Below are 21,029 nucleotides of genomic sequence, written 5' to 3' on the forward strand. Positions count from 1 at the left end.
AATTTTCTGTCTTTTTAGTAGAGACAGGGTTTCTCCATGCTGGTCAGGCTGGTCTTGAACTCCCAACCTCAGATGATCTACCCACCTTGGCCTCCCAAAGTGTTAGGATTACAGGCGTGAGCCACTGCACCCGGCCAATCTCTCTTTTTTTTTTTTTTAAATAAAAATGAGTATTAACATTATCTATTTCCATGATGACCCTAAAAACATTAAATTCATTAAACTCAATAGTACTGAGCATTATATCTAATTTCCGTTGCATACTGCAAATATTTAAGGTAACTTGTGCCCATAAGAACAGAGTTAGTTGCCTGGAGAGTGATTAGAATTAGAATCTTAGGATTTCTGGAACTCAGTTTTCTCCATTGTTCAAAGATGCCTAGACAAATAACCTTAACCATACATTCTCTACTTCCACCCACTTCTTTGGGCTGATAATTCATGCTTCTTAGATTTCCTGGGCACTAGATGTCACTATTGTTCCAGGCACTACTGCATCGTAAATAAGGACTTGCACCGTGTCAGATTTTCATTGAGAATCAGAGGAAAAGGTTGCTTATCTGTATTATTTTGGGCTTTCTATGCTGTCTTCCTCCATGGTCTCTTTCATTTATCTGTGAATCAGCCGGATTTGACTGGCAGAATAAAGAAGGGTGGGACATTTATTTAAATAAGTAGGCCAGACATCTGTTGTCTAAGACGTTTAGAGAGAGCATAAAACGGAGGGAGAAGTGGAGGAAGAGGAGGGAGGGCTGGTGGAGGGAACAAGTGAAAGTGACCTCCCCGACAAAAATTTGGGGCCTTTCTTCACTTCAAAGAAATAAAAAGTTGAGAGCCAGGGATTGGCATCAAGAATGAAAAACTGATGTTACAGGTGAACTGGTCATGCTTTTAAAAACAGCTTTTCAGTTGTTGTATACATGCACAGGATTTCTCATTAAAATCACCTTTGATCGTTTCTCAGTCTTTTGGCTAAGATCAAGTGTAAAATCACCTTCAGAGAGTGTTTGAAACAAACTCCCTGACCTCTAGAGGTCCTCATTCAGTAGGTTTGGGGCAGGGAGGGATTTGACATGTCTGATGAGCCTTGGGGTGATTCTGATGCTTCCTTGCACCAGTGGAGCAGGAGTTAGTCTTAGTAATGTCTAAGATTAAATGCCACTGATAGTCATAACAACATTCTGCAAAATTTGATTTAACCCTTGAAGGGGGAAGCACGTTTTCAGGGGAGCCACATTTTTGTGTGTGTGTTTTCTTTTTTTTTTTTTTTTTTTTAGTAGAGACAGGGTTTCACCGTGTTAGCCAGGATGGTCTCGATCTCCTGACCTCATGATCCGCCCGTCTCGGCCTCCCAAAGTGCTGGGATTACAGGCTTGAGCCACCGCGCCCGGCCGTGTGTTTTCTTTATACTTCTTAAGATCTGTTTTCCCCATCAAGCATGATATTGGCCACGTCCTTGGTAATAGTGGGTTTTGTGGCTATGCTTAGATTTTCCTTGAGAATCAGAGGAGAAGCTTGCTTATCTGTATTATTTTGGGCTTTCTATGCTGTCTTCCTCCATGGTCTCTTTCATTTATCTTTGAATTGACTGGATTTGACTGGCAGAATAAAGAAGGGTGGGGCATTTATTTAAATAAGTAGGCCAGACATTACATAGCACAGCCGAAGGGCTAGTGGGTTATATTTGTTGTCCTTCCTTTTGCTTAGTTTGACCCTTAACTGGTAACTCACAATAACCTCAAGAAGGTTGGAATTTCTCAAGAGAACAAGAAGGAAGTGGAAAAGAAACTGACTGTGAAGCCCATGGAAACCAAGAACAAGTTCTCCCAGGCAAAGCTGTTGGCAGGAGCTGTGAAGCATAAGAGGTCAGTCAGCACTCACACAACTTAGATTTCGCTCTGACCATGTACTCTGAAACACCACTTGTAATGGAAGACAGAGCCAACGCTTACTTCGCCTGAGTCCTGGTGAAGTTCCCTTTCTGTGCTCACCTATGCCTCTCTCCCTTTCCAGATTTGGGGGCTTCTATAGGCTTCAACCCTCGTCTCTCTGATCATTTATTCAACAAATATAAATACTAGCTACTCTTCAGTGGGGATCTGCCACACCAGACATTGTGTTAAGTGCTTCCTGTGCATAATCTCATGTATTCTTCAACAATCCTATGAAAGTACAATTATAATCCCTGTTTTGTAGATGAGAAGACCAAGAGTTTGAGAGGTTGAGACCCTTCTTTGTGCAAGATCATAGAGAAATAGAGAGCTCGAGTTCAGTATTTGGGCTTCTGTCTAGACAAATGAGGTAGTGAGTCTTGTGAAAGGATCTATGTAGGGTGTACTGAGAGCAAGGAGGAGGAGCATACAATGCTGCTTTGAGGGTGTGTGCATCTCCATGTTGGGGAGGTTGGGGAAACCATTGGAAAGATGCTGATTAGGTAGGACGACTAGCGCTTTGACAAGCAAAAAGGGAGAGAACAGTCTAGGCAGAGGGAATAGCTGCTGCAAAGACATCCTGTCCTGAGAGAACATGGCAGCCCTGACAGGGTTACAGACCTGTGTACAGCCTAGGGTTACAAACCTAGGCTGTGGCTAGGTTGGATTGATGGGGAAGTGATAGCACTGTCTTGAGGCTATGATAAGTTCTTTGCTATGTTTGCTCCTCCCTTTCCAAATCCTGAAATGGCATCAGAGTGCTTGAATCTGGTCATTTCGATTTGACCCAACAGACTGTGGGCGAAATGATAAGTTTAAGTGAAGTCTGTTAGGAAAATCAATATGATATATTGGCAACCAGCCATATGTTTTGAAGGGAGTGTATTGATGCAGTCTTGTGGTTTGGCACACCACCCATCTGCTGCAGATGTTCTTAGGAACACTGCCTACATGTAAAAATGTCATGCTGGTATAGTAGCAGAGGGGAGGAGTTATCCTGAGAAGTGCTCACTACCCAAACCATGAATTATTCCTTTCAAGTTCTCACATAAGCTTTCCTGCAAGACCAGGGACTCGCAGGATTTGGATCTGGGTCAGTTTTACTGGAATATGCCAAGGGAGGGCTCTCCAGGTGATCAATTTGTTATCCTTTGAGACTGCTCTTGATGGTCGCAGAATGGGTGTTGTAGCTGTCTCCTTTAGTCCTTAGATCACTTTTGGAAAAGGCTCTGTAGCATATTTGGTGACCTGCATATAACCCCTTTTTGGATTTTGAAACAACATCACTTAATGTTGCTTTGTGTAGCAAGGTGATGAATTAGTCTCCTGGGGCAGGAGTTCCTAATCTGTCCGACCCTGAGTTTATTGGAATCACCTGGGAGTTTGTTAATAATTTATATTTGTAGGCCTCGCACTAATTCTCATTCAGTAAGTTTGAAGTGAAATCTGGGAGTTGTAGTTTTTAAAGTTCCATGAGTGATTCTGCTGCCTGGTGAAGGTCTGGAAGCCATTGGCATGTATATGTCATGAAGCGTAAGAACAAAACAAGCAGCAATTTCTTACCTTCTTCAAAGGAATATTCTTTACTCTCTTCTAGTTTATTCTTTTATTTATTGTTAGAAAAAACTGTCAGATACCTAGTTCATGAATGTGCAGCCTTTTTAGTTATAGGCATCTGAAGCTATAAATTTTCCTTAGCTTTCATTGTATATAAGTTTTATATTTCCTTCTAAGTATTTTAAAATATCCATTATGATTTCTTCTTTGACTCAGGAATTATTTAGAAATGTATTTTTTAAATCTCCATATTGAGGTAACAACCATATTTCAGTAAGGGGGAAGATAAGCCTTCCCCCTTGCCACACACACATTTTAACACCTTATGATGATATATATATGTAACAGTGTCTTAGAGGCTACAAAATACGTTTCTCTTTTGTCATTGATTTCCAACTTAATTGCATTGTGGTTTTGTATACACTGATTTTTTTTGTTTTTGTTTTTGTTTTTTTTGAGCCGGAGTTTCGCTTTTGTCGCCCAGGCTGGAGTGCAGTGGTACGATTTTGGCTCACCTCTGCCTCCTGGGTTCAAGTGATTCTCCTGCCTCAGCCTCCCAAGTAGCTGGGATTACAGGCACACACCACCACGCCTGACTAATTTTGTATTTTTAGTAGAGACAGGGTTTCACCATGTTGGCCAGGCTGGTGTCAAACTCCTGACCTCAGGTGATCCGTCTGCCTTGGCCTCCCAAAGTGATGGGATTATACAGGTGTGAGCCACTGCGCCTGGGTTTCCCACATAACTCTGGAACCTGCTCTGCACTCCCTGCAAGAAAATGCCAGGTAGTACGTACACACAGCAATGTCCCAGTCTTAGAGGTGACTTCAGTATGGTCGTGTTGAACACCACAAACTAGACATTATTTTTTGATACAGACAGTATTTGTTTAGACTTATATTTCCTTTTGCCAGTTTCTTTGTTCCCCACGCCTTCCTTCTGGAATTCCTTCCTTCTGGGATCATTTCTTTCTTCATTGAAATATATTCCTTATACATTCTTTTAGTGAAAGTCTTCTGGGTGACTCTCAGAATCTCTAGCTTGTCACTAAAGATGTTTTCTTCAATCTGTAATTACTAAATGTTTGTCATTTATGAACATGTCTAAATATTCTTGAAATCCATCTGTGGTTCTAACCAATTTGAGTGATAAAGACGGCCAAGAATCTGAAGCTGAAGTGATGCTTGAAGATACAGTGCTTTATTCCCTGGATTTGTCAGGAGTTTAAATTGTCTTTATGACTAATGATGCAATTGGAAGGAGATTAAGAATCTGAAATGAATACTTTTCATTCATTTTTATCATCCCAGCCTCTTGAGACTGCCTAAGACACATATAAATAGTTATTGGTGCTCCTGATTCCCTAAGCTTTGATCTGCAAGATTGGACATGGCTCAAATCACCATGTGTTTTGTTACAGCTCAGAGAGTGGCCACAGTGTGAAAAGACTGAAACCGGACCCTGAGCCAGATGACAAGAATCAAGGTGGGTGGCAGCCTTCATTACTTCCTTATACTCAGAATACACACGAACCACAGTAAAGGGCTGTAATGCATTGCATCTGCAAATGAATGCATTTCTGTCTTCAAGCAAGCCTACCTACACTTAATTTACCCAACTTTTCTATGCCAGGCGGGATTTTATACCAGGCAGGATTTTATACCTGCAAAAGTTATCATATTAGAAACCAGTGAAACTGATCAATGAAAATAGTACTCTCCCAGGAATGCTTACCAGGCCCTGGTCATACCACCTCTGCTCACAAAAGATTTTTTTCTGTTTCCCCCAAATGTCAAGTTTCTTGATTTCACCTGGTTTGCTACCAATAGGAGGTAAATACCTGGCTCCTGCTCATTGTTGAATTGGATTGAGCCTAGAAGCTTAATACAGTCTCCAGGAGTATACTTCTTTGGTTTTTACCTTTATGTGATGAAAATCTGCCTCTGTATTAAGTGGCAAGAACTTGTAAGTGAAGGTGAATGTTACTGGGGCTGGATTAGGGGTGAGAAATTCAAGAGTGTGTTTTCAGTTTTATTCTTACTCCATGTGGGATTGAGACTCTGAACTAAATTCCATCAATCAGCAGGGCTTACATTAATTTGTCTCAAAATGATGCTTTCGGCCGGGTGCGGTGGCCCAAGCCTGTAATCCCAGCACTTTGGGAGGCCGAGATGGGCGGATCACGAGGTCAGGAGATCAAGACCATCCTGGCTAACATGGTGAAACCCCCATCTCTACTAAAAAACAAAAAAAAAAAAACTAGCCGGGCGAGGTGGCAGGCGCCTGTAGTCCCAGCTACTCGGGAAGCTGAGGCAGGAGAATGGCGTAAACCCGGGAGGTGGAGCTTGCAGTGAGCTGAGATCCGGCCACTACACTCCAGCTCAGGCGACAGAGCGAGACTCTGTCTCAAAAAAAAAAAAAAAAAGATGCTTTTTATTATGCATCTACTAAGCACCAGTGGTGGTGGTCTGTTGCTGTTATCCTTTTGCTCTAGAACCTACTTTTAAAAAGAAGAGTGTGGGGAGAAAAAAAGAGTCTGCCATTACCGTATCCTCTTCCATCTAGTTCTCTTTAGAGGGAAACAGAATTATACTTTTTTTTTTTTTGACATGGAGTCTCATTCTGTCGCCCAGGCTGGAGTGCAGTGGCCCAATCTCAGCTCACTGCAACCTCCACCTCCTGGGCTCAAGTAATTCTCCTGCCTCAACCTCCCAAGTATTTGGGATTTATAGGTGTGCGCCACCACATCTGGCTAATTTTTGTATTTTTAGTAGAGATGGGATTTCACCATGTTAGCCAGGCTGGTCTTGCACTCCTAAGCTCAAGTAATCTGCCTGCCTCGGCCTCCCAAAGTGTTGAGATTACAGGAGTGAGCCACCAAGCCCAGCCACATTTCTTATGTATCCATCAAGAGCTATTCTATGCATGTGCAAGCAATTGTAAATATGTATTTTTTAAATGCTTTATTATGGATAATTTAAGCAACATTCAGAAGTTGGGATAAGTATAGTAAACCCCCATTACCAAGCTTCAGTGATTTTTTTTTGTTCGTTTGTAAGCTATCCTACAGGAAAGAGCTTCAACAATTTTTTTTTTTTTTTTTTTGAGACAGTCTTGCTGTCACCTAGGCTAGAGTGCAGTGGGGTTATCTTGGCTCACTGCAGCCTCTGCCTTCCTGGTTTAAGCAATTTTCATGCCTCAACCACCCAAGTAGCTAGGACTATAGGCATGTGCCACCATGCCCAGCTAATTTTTGTATTTTTAGTAGAGATGGGGTTTCACCATGTTGGCCAGGCTGGTCTCTAACTCCTGGCCTCAAGTGATCCACCTGCCTCAGCCTCCTAAAGTGCTGGAATTACAGGTGTGAGCCAGCACACCCAGTCAGCAGTTTCTAACACATAGCCAATTTTATTTCATTTATATCTCTCAACTGTAATATTTTGTGACAATTCCAGACATTATCATTTCATTCATAATTCTTAATATGTGTCTCTAGCAAATACAAATTCTTATTTTGTTTCTTTGTTTTAACAATTACAATACAATTATATTAATAATCACAGGCCAGGCGTGGTGGCTCATGCCTATAATCCCAGCACTTTGGGAGACTGAGGCGGGCAGATCACCTGAGGTTGGGAGTTCGCAACCAGCCTGACCAACATGGAGAAACTCTGCCTCTACTAAAAATACAAAATTAGTTGGGCTGCTGGTGCATGTCTGTAATCCCAGCTACTTGGGAGACTGAGGCGGGAGAATCGCTTGAACCCAGGAGGCAGAGGTTGCGGTGAGCCATTGCATCGAGCCGAGATTGCACCATTACTCTCCAAACTGGGCAACAAGAGCGAGACTCCGTCTCAAAAAAAAAAAAATAATAATCACAATAATTACCAAATATTATCAAATGTTAAGTTAGTATTTTCTCCCATTGTCTCAAAAAAAACTTTTTTTTTAAAAATTATGATCTTAGCCGGGCGTGGTGGCTCACGCCTGTAATCCCAGCACTTTGGGAGGCCAAGGCGGGCAGATCACGAGGTCAGGAGATCGAGACATCCTGGCTAACATGGTGAAACCCCATCTCTACTAAAAATACAAAAAATTAGCCGGGCATGGTGGTGGACGCCTGTAGTCCCAGCTACTTGGGATGCTGAGGCAGGAAAATGGCGTGAACCCGGGAGGCGGAGCTTGCAGTGAGCAGAGATCACGCCACTGCACTCCAACCTGGGCTGTTAACAGAGAGAGACTCCGTCTCAAGAAAAAAAAAAAAAAATTATGATCTTAACAAGGACCAGACATTATATTTGGCTACTATGGCTTTTTTTTAAAAAAAAACTATTGAAGTATAATTCACATACTATAAAATTCACCCTTTAAAAGGATACAACTCAGTGGTTTATATTTTTAAAAAATCAGTTGACCATAAATGTGTGGGTTTATTTCTGGACTTTCTTCTTCCACTGAGCTATATATGTCTATCTGTATGCCATTACCACACAGTCTTGATCACTATAGCTTTGGAGTAAGTTTTAAAATTGGGAAGTGTGAGTCTTCCAACTTGGCTCCTCTTTTTCAAGATTGTTTTGGCTATTTGGAGTCTGTAGAATTTCCATATGAATTTTGGGATCAGCTTGTCAGTTTCTGCAGAAAAGGCAGCTAAGATTTTGATACAGGAATTGCTGGAATCTGTAGATTAATTTGGCAATATTGCCATCTTAGCGATAGGCTAATACACCTTTTAATTTGAATTTAATCTGTAAGTTCTTCCTTTCTAAATTTATATTTTGTTTTCTTTGTATTTTATTTGTGGAGAAACTGGGTCTTTGTTCTTTAGCATTTCTCTGGCTCTACATTTTACTGATGGCCTCCCCATGCTGTTTCCTGCTACCTTGTGTTTCCTGTAAAATGGTAATTTGATCTGGAAGCTTGATCAGGTTGGTTTTTTCAGCAGGAATACATTATATATTTTTTTATACTTTCGTTATTAGTAGTATTGTAATCTAACCTACTCTGTTCATTGCTTAATTCAGCAGTTATTATACCTTGGGAATCATTGCATAATTGGACATAGAGCACTTCCTCGTTGCTTTTTAAGGCTGTGTAGTATTGTATATTGTATGGGTATATCATTTATCCCACTTTTTAATTGATGAACACTTAGATTGTTTCCATTCTTCCCCTGTTCTGGTGTTTCAGTAATAATCCTGCATGTGCATAATTTTTCACATGCACAGATCTATCAAGTTAAATACTTTGAAGTAGATTTGATAGGTCAGAGAGGATATGCATTTGTAATTTAGGTAAATATTGCCAAATTGCCCTTCAGTTAAGTTATCCCAATTTATACTACCTTCAACAATTTTGGAATTTTTCACTGACATCTTTTTAATAAGTAGGAAACTTGCTTAAATAGGATAAATCTAAACTGTATATGTGTATACACACACACACATATAAAACTTCATAGGAATATTTTTCTTTTAATTAATTTATTTTAGAGATAGGATCTCACTTTGTTGCTTAGGCTGTAGTGCAGTGACTATACACAGATGCAATCATGGCACACTACAGCCACAAACTCCCAGGCTCAGGCGATCCTCCCACGTGAGCCTCCTGAGTAGCTGGGGTTAAACGCGCTTGGCATAGGAATCTTAAATGTATTTCCACAAGTAAGCTATTTGCTCACTATATGGTACTTATTTCCTGGTAGGAACTATACAAATGAATCAATGGAAAGGAAAACTTGTGTAGCTTCTTTGAACTATCTCAGGCAGACAGTCGTGTTTTAGAGCCATCTTTTTGTCATTCTAAATCCCTTCTTCCTACTCCTGCATTCTGGCAACAGAACCTAGGCAGGAAGTATCCTCCTTTGCTAGGAATTAAGGCGCCACAAGAAGAATGCTCCCTGAAGCTTGCTTCAGCCCTGTCCTTAGCAGTGGGAGGATTTCCTCCTTGGGCCCCTATGACTCTGATAGAGATTCAGGCTTTCCCCAGTGAAGACTCTGAACTTAAGCACTGAGCAGAGCCAGTGAATGCACAAGTTGGCCCCATCTACTCCCAAGTCACGCATCTGTCTGAATACTAAGAACATTCTCTATTAGTAATTTTCTGTGTTAATTTAGTATGACAATGTGGTCCTGCAAATGCAGAAGCTGGCAGGAAACTTCACCAAATGGGTGAGATCAGAGGGCACCATTTTGTTCTCTTTGGACAGTTAACTGCTTTTGGAATGAAATTTGTCAGATTTGCAGTCTCTTTTCTTTCTTGAAACCTCCTAGATAATTGGGGTATTTGGTTTTTTTACTTAAACTCTTCTGATGCCACAGTGGTCCAGATTCCTTGATTATATTTCTGTAGCTAACTTCCGTCCTTCCATTAGGCCAGTTCTCTACCCCCACAGGCACTCTGACTCTCATCCTTCTTTTCTATATAAAATAGACCTTTAAATTCCATTCGCCCTTGAAATATGGTCATGTGCCACATAACGACATTTTTGTCAATGATGGGTGCATATACGATGGTGGTCCCCTAAGATCATAATATCGTATTTTTACCGTGCCTTTTTCTATGCTTAGCTACTTTTACATACACAAATACTAACCATTGTATTACAGCTACCTACAGTATTCATACAGTAACATGCTGTACAGGTTTGTAGCCTAAGAGCAATAGGCTATATACCATATGGCCTACATGTGTAGTAGGCTGTACCATCTAGGTTGTATAACTATGATGTTGATTTTGACAATGATGAAATTGTCTAATGATGTATTTCTCAGGTCATATTCCCATCATTAAGCAGGAGTGTCTATACTTGATAAAATGAAATACCTCATTCAACAATTTCACATAAATTAGTTTTCTAGGTAACTGATCTATATACCCTTATAAGGTTTTTTTGTTTGTTGGTTTGTTTTTTTTATTTTGAGACAGTCTTACTCTGTCACCCAGGCTGGAGTGCAGTGGCGCAATCCTGGCTCACTGCAACCTTCACCTCCCAGGCTCAAGTGATTCTCCTGCCTCAGCCACCCAAGTAGCTGGGATTACAGGCGTGTACTACCACGCCCAGTTAATTTTTGTATTTTTAGTAGAGACAAGATTTCCCCATGTTGGCCAGGTTGGTCTCGAACCCCTGACCTCAGGTAATCCACCTGCCCCAGCCTCCCAAAGTGTTGGGATTACAGGCATGAGCCACCTGCCTGGCCGGTTTGTTTTTTTTTAAACAACCAAATTTTTCTAACAGAATGCTGAAAGTATCATTCTATATGGTATACATAAGTACTACAATGTATGTTTAAGTCATGAATGGTATAGTTTGATGTTATGTTCCAAATGTTAAAAGAGCATCACATTTTTATACCCCTTCCCCCCAAATTAGCCATTTGCAATGAAACTGTAAACTGTCTGACACAGTTTCTTTCATTCTGCTTTCTGACCCTTGTGGATGCAAGCCTGCTCTGAGCCAGGCCCTGTGCTATATGGCCTGGGGGTGGAATGGTGATAAAAGAGTGCTTGCCTTCAAGGGGCTTACAGTTAGTGGAGAATACAAACAAGCAACCCCTCTTGTCTTCTGCAGCCTTCTTAGCTTTAATACTGGGATGCTCTTGGGGTTACAGAGATAAACGGGACTGTTCCTCCCTAGTTTAAGTGCTCAGGATGTTCTTTGAATTTTTTGTATTTGTTTTTTAAAAAAATTATCTACCCAAGCACAGCTGCATTTTGAAAAATTGTCTGAATTGGTAATATATGCACATAATAAAACATTTAGGCCAGGCTAGGTGGCTCATGCCTGTAATCCCAGCTCTCTGGGAGGCTGAGGCAGGAAGATCGCTTGAAGCCCAGGCGTTTAACCTGGGCAGCATAGTGAGACTTATGTTCTAACAAAAAAAAAAAAAAAGAAAAGAAAAGAAAAGGAAAAATTCAAAAGGGACAAAAGAATGTGGAGTAAAAAGTAAGTCTCCCCTGTTTTCCAACCACTAAGTTCATTTCCCCTGAGCAGCCACTGCTACCAGTTTTTATTGTTCTCAGACACTGACATGCGTATACATGGGCATGACCACTTTGCCCCAAATTATAACTTTCACACACTGTCCTGCTCCTTGCCTTTTTCATTTAGCACAATATCTTGGGGATCATTCAATAACAGTACACACAGAGATGCTTTCTTCTTCTTCTTCCTCTTCTTCTTCCTCTCCTTCTTCCTTTCCTTCTTCTTCCTCTCCTTCTTCTTCCTCTCCTCCTTCCCCTTCTCCTTCTTATCCTTCCTCTCCTTATCCTTCTCCTTCTTCTTCCTCTCCTTCTTCTTCCTCTCCTTTTCCTTCTCCTTCTCCTTCTTCTTCTTCGTTCTCACTCTGTCACCCAGTTTGGAGTTCTGTGGTGTGATCATGGCTCACTACAGCCTCAACTTCCCCAGTTCAAGTGATCCTCCTACCTCAGTCTCCTGAGTAGCTGGGACTACAAGTGTGCACCACCACACCTGGCTAATTTTTAAAATTTTTTGTAGAGACAGAGTTTCCCTGTGTTGTCCAGGCTGTTCTCAAAACTCCTGGAGGGCTCAAGTGATCCTTCTGCCTTGGCCTCCCGAAGTGCTGAGATTACAGACATGAGCCATTATGCCCAGCTACTTTATTCATCTTAATGGTTGAATAGTAGTCCATTACTTAACTAGTCATCTAATGGACATTTTGGTTGTCTGTACTCTTTTGCTACTATAAACAGTACTGCAATGAATGTTCTTTTATGAACATCATTTAAGTTCAAAGAACATTGCCAAATTTCTCTGTACCCCCTGAACAGCATACGAAGTTTGCTGTTCCCAACACATTCCCTCCTAATATATTGTTTATCCCCTTATGTTAAAAATTCACCTGTTTCTTTTTCTGTGAGTTGTTCATGTTTTCTGTTCACTTTTCTATTTGGTTGTTGGTTGTTTTTTTAACAGATTTGAAAGAATTCTTAGTATTTTAAGGAAATTTACTTTTGCGATATTGCAAGTATTTGCTCCTGCCTTTTTTGTTGCCTTGCTCTATCTCTGTAGCCATTGTTGGCTTTCATGTTACTTTTCTCCATCTCCCTGTTTTAACATTGCTTATCTTTGGCAGCTTCCTTTTCCCTTCTTAGAGCTTCTTGCACAAACAAGCAAATGCATTGATCTGAACTTTGTGTGCGGGCCGTTTGATATCTCTTCTAACTCCTCAGTGGTATTGTTTGCTTACTCCTGGTTTCCTCTACTTGGAACTGTGTATTCCCTTCACATTTACTTGAGGTGTCTGGGCAAATGAGGTACTAGTACATCTAAGGCAAAACCCTAGAAGGTAGTATGCTTGTCAGCCTATGGCAACAAAGTATGAACTCCAACCCTTAACTCTGCAGTGAGCTCAGGTTAACATTTTAGGATATTCTCTTTTGATTCACGTTTAGTTTCACATTTTCTGCCCTAAGCAACCTGCAGCCTTGCCAAGTCATTTGACTTTCCTCATCAGTAAAATGGGGATAATGCCTATACATCAGGTTGTAGTGATTAAATAAGGCTGGAAACATTTCAGGGAAGAACGGAAGGGCTGGAGTAGAGTTCTTAACATTTTCTTTAGTCTTCAAGTCTTGCATTTTCTTTCTTTCTCCTTCTTCTTCTTCTTTCTTTCTTTTTTTTTTTTTTTTTCAGACAGGGTCTTGCTCTGTTGCCCAGGCTGAAGTACAGTGGTACCATCATAGCTCACCGTAACCTTGAACTCCTGGGCTCAAGCAATCCTTGCATTAACCTCACAAGTAGCTGGGACCACAGGCATGCACAGCTACACCCGACTAATTTTTTTTTTTTTTTTTTTTTTGAGGTGGAGTCTTGCTCTGTTGCCCAGGCTGGAGTGCAGTGGCATGATCTCAACTCACTGCAACCGCTGCCTCCTGGATTCAAGCTATTCTCCTCCCTCAGTCTCCCTAGTAACTGGGATTACAGGCACACATCACCACGCCCAGCTAATTTTTTGTACTTTTAGTAGACATGGGGTTTCACCATGTTGGCCAGGCTGGCCTTGAACTCCTGACCTCAAGTGATCTACCCACCTTGGCCTCCCAAAGTGCTGGGATTACAGGCATGAGCCACCACGCTTGGCGCCGTCTAATTTTTCAAAACATTTTTTCGTAGAGACAGGGCCTCGCTGTGTTGCCCAGGCTGGTAAACTCCTGACCTCAAGTGGTCCTCCCATCTCAGCCTCCCAAAGGGTCAGGATTATAGGCATAAGCCTCCATGCCCAGCCAAGTCCTGCATTGTCTAGATTGAGATCTTTGTCATTGAGGTGGCAGAGTAACTTTGGGTTTCCTGTAAGAAAAAGAGTCCCAGCTCCTAGGTTACATTCTGCATGGCCTTAAAATGTTACCTGACAGGCTTCAGTTTTATCATTTGTAAAAGAATACAACTAGAAAGCAAAGGTTGTGTTAAATTGGTTTCTGAATTGCTCCTCTCTCCCATCTGGGAAAAGCGGCCCTTCTTAATAAAGAACGTTATTCTGGTGAGTCCTTCTAAGCCTATTCTAGTCCAGGGGGCTACCCGATTTTTTAAAATGTTTAAAAAGAAAAGAATGTTGTTTTGTAGCTGATGTTTGTCCTTGAAATTGTATCTGTGCCAGCTGGCTTATTGGTCAGTAAATAAGGAATGGCGTAATATGCTGAGAACTTAATGGAATTGTTAATATTGCTCACAGTTTCTCTCTTAATCTGTCTTCAGATTCTCACGGCTGTGTGAGCACGGGGAAATCAAAGCAGTCTAGGCTGCACTCCAGAGTCGCTTGTTCTCCAGCTCAGATTTGATGGGGGACAAGAGAGTGTAGTCAGGCTCTGGAGTTAAAAAGACCTCAATTCAAGTCTCAGCTCTGCCCCTTTCAGAAGTCCTTTCACCTTCTGGAGCCTCCCTTCCTCCTTCAGTTTCCCCACCTCTAAGGGTGATGATAGTATTGGCTGCATAGTGTTGTTCTGAGGCTTCTCTGTGGGAAAAGCCGGTGGTACAGTGCCTGGCACATGGTAAGTCAGTTCCAACTTTGGAAAAGGGTGACAAAGTGACAGTCTTTCACCTTTTATTGCAGAGCCCTCATCCTGCAAGTCTCTCGGAAACACTTCCCTGAGTGGCCCCTCCATCCACTGCCCCTCTGCTGCAGTCTGTATCGGCATCCTCCCGGGCCTGGGCGCCTACTCTGGGAGCAGCGACTCCGAGTCCAGCTCAGACAGCGAAGGCACCATCAATGCCACCGGAAAGATTGTCTCCTCCATCTTCCGAACCAACACTTTCCTCGAGGCCCCCTAGTTTCTCTGTCCTTACACAGGGAGCTCCTCCCCAAGGGTAGATTGGACCGTTCATGCTGCCTTCGGGCATTACATCCCTCAAAAAAAAAAAACTCCTTTGCCTGCATCCTGTGCACAACATGACATTTTTAACCAATCCAATTTAAAAATGTGCCAGAATCCACCTGTGGCCCGAATCGTGTTTGGTTTCTCTTTCTACTGCAGTGCACATGAGCAAACCTGTCCCGCTGCCACTTTCCTCACTGATACTGGGAGGAGGGCAAGGCCCAGCTGAAGTTCCACTAAAAATGCCCTAGGAGAATAGGCACCGGCTGGCTTGCCAAAGGGTTTGGGTTTTATTGCTTTCTGTTTTTTTCTTTTCCCGACAGCACAAAGAAGTAAGGGCAGTTATTGGACAGGTGTTATTTAAACATTCTATTGTAGGTGAATGTGTTGTTTGGTTCTACTGCATTGTGGAGCATGCGGGGAAAGAGAACTGACCCAGGTGATGAAATGGAGTCCTTCCCTGGAACTAACCAGTCCTTGATGTTATATGACTAAGTAAAGATGATAAACCCCATCTGCTGGGGGTGTCACTTCACACTCGGCATGCATTGTGAAAGCTTTCCATACCCTTGGCCATTCTCTCTCCCCTCTTTATCCAACCCCATTTATGCAGGAAGGGACTGCTAACAAGAAAGCTTCCATCTCAAACCTTTTCTCTGCCTGGGAAATTATTTTATGTTTGTTTTTGAAATAAAGGATTTAGTTTAAGATTCTAAATTTTAGAGAAACAAACGTAGGCCTTGTTTACTCATAGCCAGACATCAGAACTGCGGGTAGGTATGTTAATGAGATGACTTATTTCTGGCAGCTCCTGGAATCCTGATATTGTAAATGAGTGGGACACACTTGCATATTGTGACTGTTCTACTGAGGCCTTTCTCTGTTTAATGCACATTATACTTGTGCTTTTCACTGTGGAATCTATTTCTAACCTAAAGGTGCTGCCCTAGTACTTTTCTTTGCTGCCCCTGCTGCTCTTTTTCCTTTCCAAACAGCAACTCCGAGGCCATGAGCAGCCAAAAACTAGAGGTGCTGCCCCACCTTGTCTCATAAAGGGAAACGGGCTCATCCCTTGGATTCTGGAGGAGGGAGAGGGAGACGGTTTGGAGGCCTCTAGGAAAGAGATAAGATATGAGCTTTGATGACAATCTGTAGGCTCTCCTGCTTTAGAATGAGCGTGTACCGTTCTTTATCCATTCCCCTTGTTCCTACGTCAATTGTTTTTACTGTCTTGGGTGTGAGACTGAGTGAGACACACACAAAATGTGTTGACACTGTGATGCCGGCAGGCAGAACAGCTACTGACTTTGAACGTGGGCAGAGAGGCCCCTGGATCTCATCCAGCCCACTCAGTTTCCCCTTCCAGTGCAGTGACACTCCGGTGCCCGTTGGCAGATGGCGACTTCCCTGCACCCATAACTGATGCTTTGTGAATTCTTCCTCCTTTTCAGAACTACTCTGTGCTAATTGTTCCTGACTGCCAGTATGGGCGCGTCAGCTCCATCCTAACAAACAAGATGTTTAGGTAAAACTGTGTAGGCACCTTCTGCTTCTCTGCTTCATTGTTCCTGTGATAGTCGTGTTATTACAGCATGTACCCAAAACAGCCTCACATTGTTACAGGAGGCAGGCTAGGGCTTCAGGTCACCATCTTTATGTGGCTTGAGTCAAGCCACATTACTGTACCTCATGGCCTCTTGATGTGGAAAGAACTTGACAAAAGGTTGCAGGGTTTAAAAACATACATTAACATGAAAGCTAATAAACCTGTCAGAGAACAAGATCTTGTTTTTCCTCTACTGAATATTGTGCTTCCAACTCTCCCCATGTCTCTCAGCTAGATTGTGTTGAGAAAGTTGAGTGAGGCTCCAGACTGTGACTTATCTTTTGGTGTCTCAGGAGAGACTGAGAATCACTGGTGATCATTGCATCATATTCCCTTGTACCCATTAGCACAGAGCTCTGGAACTGAAACAGAGCTTCTGTAGAAACCACAGCTAACAAAGCAGCATCTGATCTGACCAACAGAGGAAGCAGCCTGGGAAAGTATCTAGTGTAGACTTGAAGTTCAAACCCAAAGGAGAATAGAATAAACAGGGCTGGAAAGAAACACTGCTTTAAACTGTAAAGTGTAGTACTCCTGCCTTAATAATTGGGATTTTATAACTGGGTAATTACGGGACAAAAACAAAGTTTGGCATGGGTTTCTTTAAACTCGCTTACTTTGTCCTGAGTGGTTGGATTCTTATAATTCTCCAACCACGTGAGGGAGAAAGCTAATAGGAATCCTACTGCCACTTCTATTTGGGGAGGATTATCTGGCTTGTGTCACCTAACTGGGTGGAGAAAGTGAATGTGATATTCAAAGCATCTATTTTTCCATCCGTAAAAACCAGGGAAGCTGATGTGACTAGACCCCAAAAAGGTGGCTGGCTACCTACTTGTGTATATCTTCCCTGAATCTAAGGATGCAAGAGACTGAGAGCTGGCTCCCCAAATTCAGAGGGGTGGGGTGGGGAGTGGCTTCAGCTTTTTTCAGGATCATTCTATACTGGGCGTCAGGAGCCCCTAAGTCGGGTGACTTAGTGCCAGGCATTCTCATTTCTTTCACTGTAGCTCCTGAGTTCTTCCCGTCTGGCTACCTCCTTCCCACCCAAGAGAGGAGCTTCATTTGCCTAAGCCCTTCCCCGCTGTTTCTGCTGCTCCTCTCTGGGAACTCAGCCTAGTTCCACCATAGTGGTTATGAGTTAGGAGCCAGCTGTGACTAGCTGTGTCACTGGGCAAGGTTAGTGTGACCTCTCTGGACCTCACTTTCCTCCTTGGTAAATAGGAATAACACCATTAACTTCCTAGGGAGTTAGAGATAACCTAGATTAGGTGCTAGGTGTGCAGTATCTGACACACAGTGTTTAGTAACTGGTGACCACCCTCAGTGCTGTTACCAAGAGCCCTCCCTTGTTTTTGGGTGGTGTAGCCAGAGCTTCCATTAGTGGTGATTTATGCAGGTTTATCCATTCCACTGGCATTCCTCAGTTGCAGCTAGAACACTGGCATGGGCGAAGGGTCAGATCTGGTCATCAAAGCTCCAACCACCAGCTTTTGCTGTATGCTTCCCTTTTGGCTAAATGTTAATTGCTTAGGCACACCCGGTTCCTTGGCGCAGTTGTCCTAGCCGTGGGTATATGGCTCAGCTGTCATCTTCGGCCCTTCCAGAAAAACAGCTCCATGGTGGTGCAGATTATTTGGACTTGGGTATTTTCTTGATTTTCTGGCATGCCCAGCCCACTTACGCGTCACAGGATGGAATGCAAGTTCTGCTCAGTGGGACGCTAGGATCTTGGCAACACTTTTGTAGTTACAGGTTGAACACAGAAACCAGTCACACATTTGTGCTTTAGTGACACTGGCAAGGGCTGACATTTTGCTCCCTTACCTGCTGGAGCAGCAGTTCGGAGAGAGAGGGAGCCTCATGGTGGTAACATGGCCCCAGCATGAGAGCTTTGCAGAGGGGAGGGGCAGAAAAACCCTGAGGGACAGCCATTCACCTATGCTTTATAGTGCAAGCTGGTCTTCCATTACTGTTTTAGTAATAGTCATGCACATCATTGCTTGTGTTGGTTTCTTTCATTCAGTGTATACTGAGAGCTTGCTATGTATGTGCCAGGGTGTTTGGGGCATTTGTGCGTTATTTTTGTGGACTGTAGTGTCTTTCATTCTGGGGGAAAAAAGTCCTGTGAAGCAGCCTGTCTCTATATTTTACAGGAAATCAGAATTCCTAGGGGCTCAATGGCTTGTCTGAGGTTGCATAGCTAAGTGACAGAACCAGAATTTTCATTTGAACTTTTAAGTCTGGCTTTCTTTGGTTTCAGTGAAACTTCTAAACAAATGCCAGTGCCCAGGCCTCCGTGGAGGGGATTCAAGGGTAAAGGAGTCTTTCTGGCTCAGTTTTCAAGTTCACTTTTCAGCCTCCCATCCATGTGCAGGAACCAAGTAGCGGCACCAAAGCTTGGAATTTTACAAAAGTGATTTGGGGTCAGGCGCCGTGGCTCATGTCTGTAATCCTAGCACTTTGGGAGGCAGGCGGATCACTTGAGGTCAGGAGCTCGAGAACAGCCTGACAAACATGGTGAAACTACATCTCTACTAAAAATACAACAATTAGTCGGGCAAGGTGGCATGCGCCTGTAGTCCCAACTACTTGGGAGGCTGAGGCAGGAGAATCACTTGAACCCAGGAGGCAGAGGCTGCAGTGAGCTGAGATTGTGCCACTGCACTCCAGCCTGGGTGACAGAGTGAGACTCTGTCTCAAAAATAAAAAAATAAAAAGTGATTTGGTTGGCCTTGTCAAGAGTTTAGATAAACTCTTGACAAGGGGCAGACAGAGAGCAGAGATGGCTGGATCTGCCCCCATGTGAAGCCTGGATGTGGGGACTGCAGCCACCACACCTGAGGAAGTGACCTGAGAGTGGGAGCATGTGGGACAGACCCCCACTGCAAGGCTGGGTCTGACATGGCCCAGTGGATGGCAGTCTCCCTAGTTTCACTAAGCTTGTAAGCCGCTCCCATGGGAAGGTGTAAGGGAGGGGTGGGATTCCACCCATGTTGCCAGCCTGGGGGCCAGTGCACTGTGGTTTTCCGAAGGACAGTCTGCAAATCAGGGCTCTGTGCAATCCTGTGGCCCTCTTGAGAGAAGTGTCCCTAACAGATCCTTCAGCTGATTCTTGGTGTCCACAGAATCGGCAGGGGCACCAGAAGCTTAGGATGAAGGTATCCCTTACTCGCTCCTGCCAGAAAAACTCTGGCTGGAGCTCACCAGGCACTAAGAGATGGGAATCTACCTGCTGTGGTGCCCAATCCTAGCAGGCCCCAGTAAGAATTACTGAGCAGAAGAGTAGATGGGTACAAGTGACTTTCTAATGTCAGTGGCACAGAGTGACTAATTCATTAGCAGCTTGAGCAGAAGAACCCCATCCAGAGCCAAGGGAAGGCATTCAGTGCAGTGGAGCAAGTGAGGGCCATGAGGCAGCCAGACTTGGGTAAGAGGCCTGGCTCTGCCTCTAGTAGACTTGATTTGCTTCTCTGCTTGTCTCCTCATCTCTGAAATGGTCACTGTCAGGAGCTATGGTAAGGGTTCACCAAGATAGTGCTTGCAGCCTGGGCAACATGGTGAAACTCCGTGTCTACAAAAGTTAGCTGGGCGTGGTGGTGCATGCCTGTGTTCCAGCTACTCAGGAGGCTGAGGTGGGAGCACTGCTTGAGCCCACAAGGTTGAGGCTGCAGTGAGCCGAGATCACACCACTGCACTCCAGCCTGGGTGGGACAGAGTGAGACCCTGTCTCAAAAAAGAAAAAGTGCCTGCAAAACACTGAACATGGAGCTGTAATCAGTGCTTAACAGGAGGGTTAGCTGTTACTGATTACACGGAAGCCCATGTCCAAGGGGCTACCTGGAGCTCCAAGTGGGAGTCAGGTGGCTAAAAGAGAAGGAGATGTATGTGGAATAAAGGAGGGACCTGGGAGGGGGGCTGAACTTTCAGAGAGGGGTCCTCTGACTGGTTTCATAAAACTGGGCCTGAGCCTAGAGAGGGGGATGCGGAAGAAACAACAGGGTCAGAAGCAGCCCCATTTGGGGTCCTGAAGCCAGAGAGGCTTTCACAGACTCCCAGTGGCCCACCCAAACACCCGGGAGACCCAAGGAGGAGCAGATGGGTGACTGGGACTGCTGTCCAGTTGTGGGGTAGGGATATGTGGTATTGGTTGCACCTGAGTGCAACCAACCAGAAACTGGTGTGGTCCTGTACATTCATTCTATTCATCCACAAATATTTATTGAGTTTGTACAATGTGCCCGGTTCTGTGCCAGTTTAACAGGTTATCACTGTTAACTGGCAGCGATTTAACAGCTTATCATCTGGAATGCATGTCCCCATGCAGAGATGACTACACCAACTTAGCAGACTTGCAGGGTGGATTTTCATCTTCCATTTCCTTTCTCAGATCAGTGAGCCTGTCAGGTCCCTGCTGAGGAAGGAGCTGACGCAGGGACGTCTGAAACTCGTTTATTACCCTGAGTATATAACAAATAGAACACAGTCACAGTATTAAAAAAAAAACAGCCGGAATTAATTAGGTGCAGGCTACGACACGAAGTATGCACCAAGGACACGTTCCTTTCATCAGAGTCTGCATATAGTTACTTGGAAAAAGCCAG

General features: G+C 43.5%; 1 protein-coding gene across 8 annotated transcripts in view; it reads left to right on the forward strand.

The window, feature by feature from the left end:
* PSME3IP1 (proteasome activator subunit 3 interacting protein 1) overlaps positions 1–16,600 on the forward strand; it is a 34,683-nt gene extending 18,083 nt beyond the window's left edge. For all 8 annotated transcript variants that reach the window (XM_030924534.1, XM_010365466.2, XM_030924532.1 and 5 more), the window contains 3 exons: positions 1,732–1,865; positions 4,909–4,973; positions 14,558–16,600. In XM_030924534.1, coding sequence (XP_030780394.1) covers positions 1,732–1,865; positions 4,909–4,973; positions 14,558–14,775 — 417 coding nt within the window. In that variant the 3' untranslated portion in view covers positions 14,776–16,600. The remainder of the gene's footprint in view (positions 1–1,731; positions 1,866–4,908; positions 4,974–14,557) is intronic.
* The last annotated feature ends 4,429 nt before the right edge of the window (positions 16,601–21,029 follow it).

This window comes from Rhinopithecus roxellana, chromosome 20, assembly GCF_007565055.1.
Source record: "Rhinopithecus roxellana isolate Shanxi Qingling chromosome 20, ASM756505v1, whole genome shotgun sequence".
Lineage (NCBI taxonomy): Eukaryota > Metazoa > Chordata > Mammalia > Primates > Cercopithecidae > Rhinopithecus > Rhinopithecus roxellana.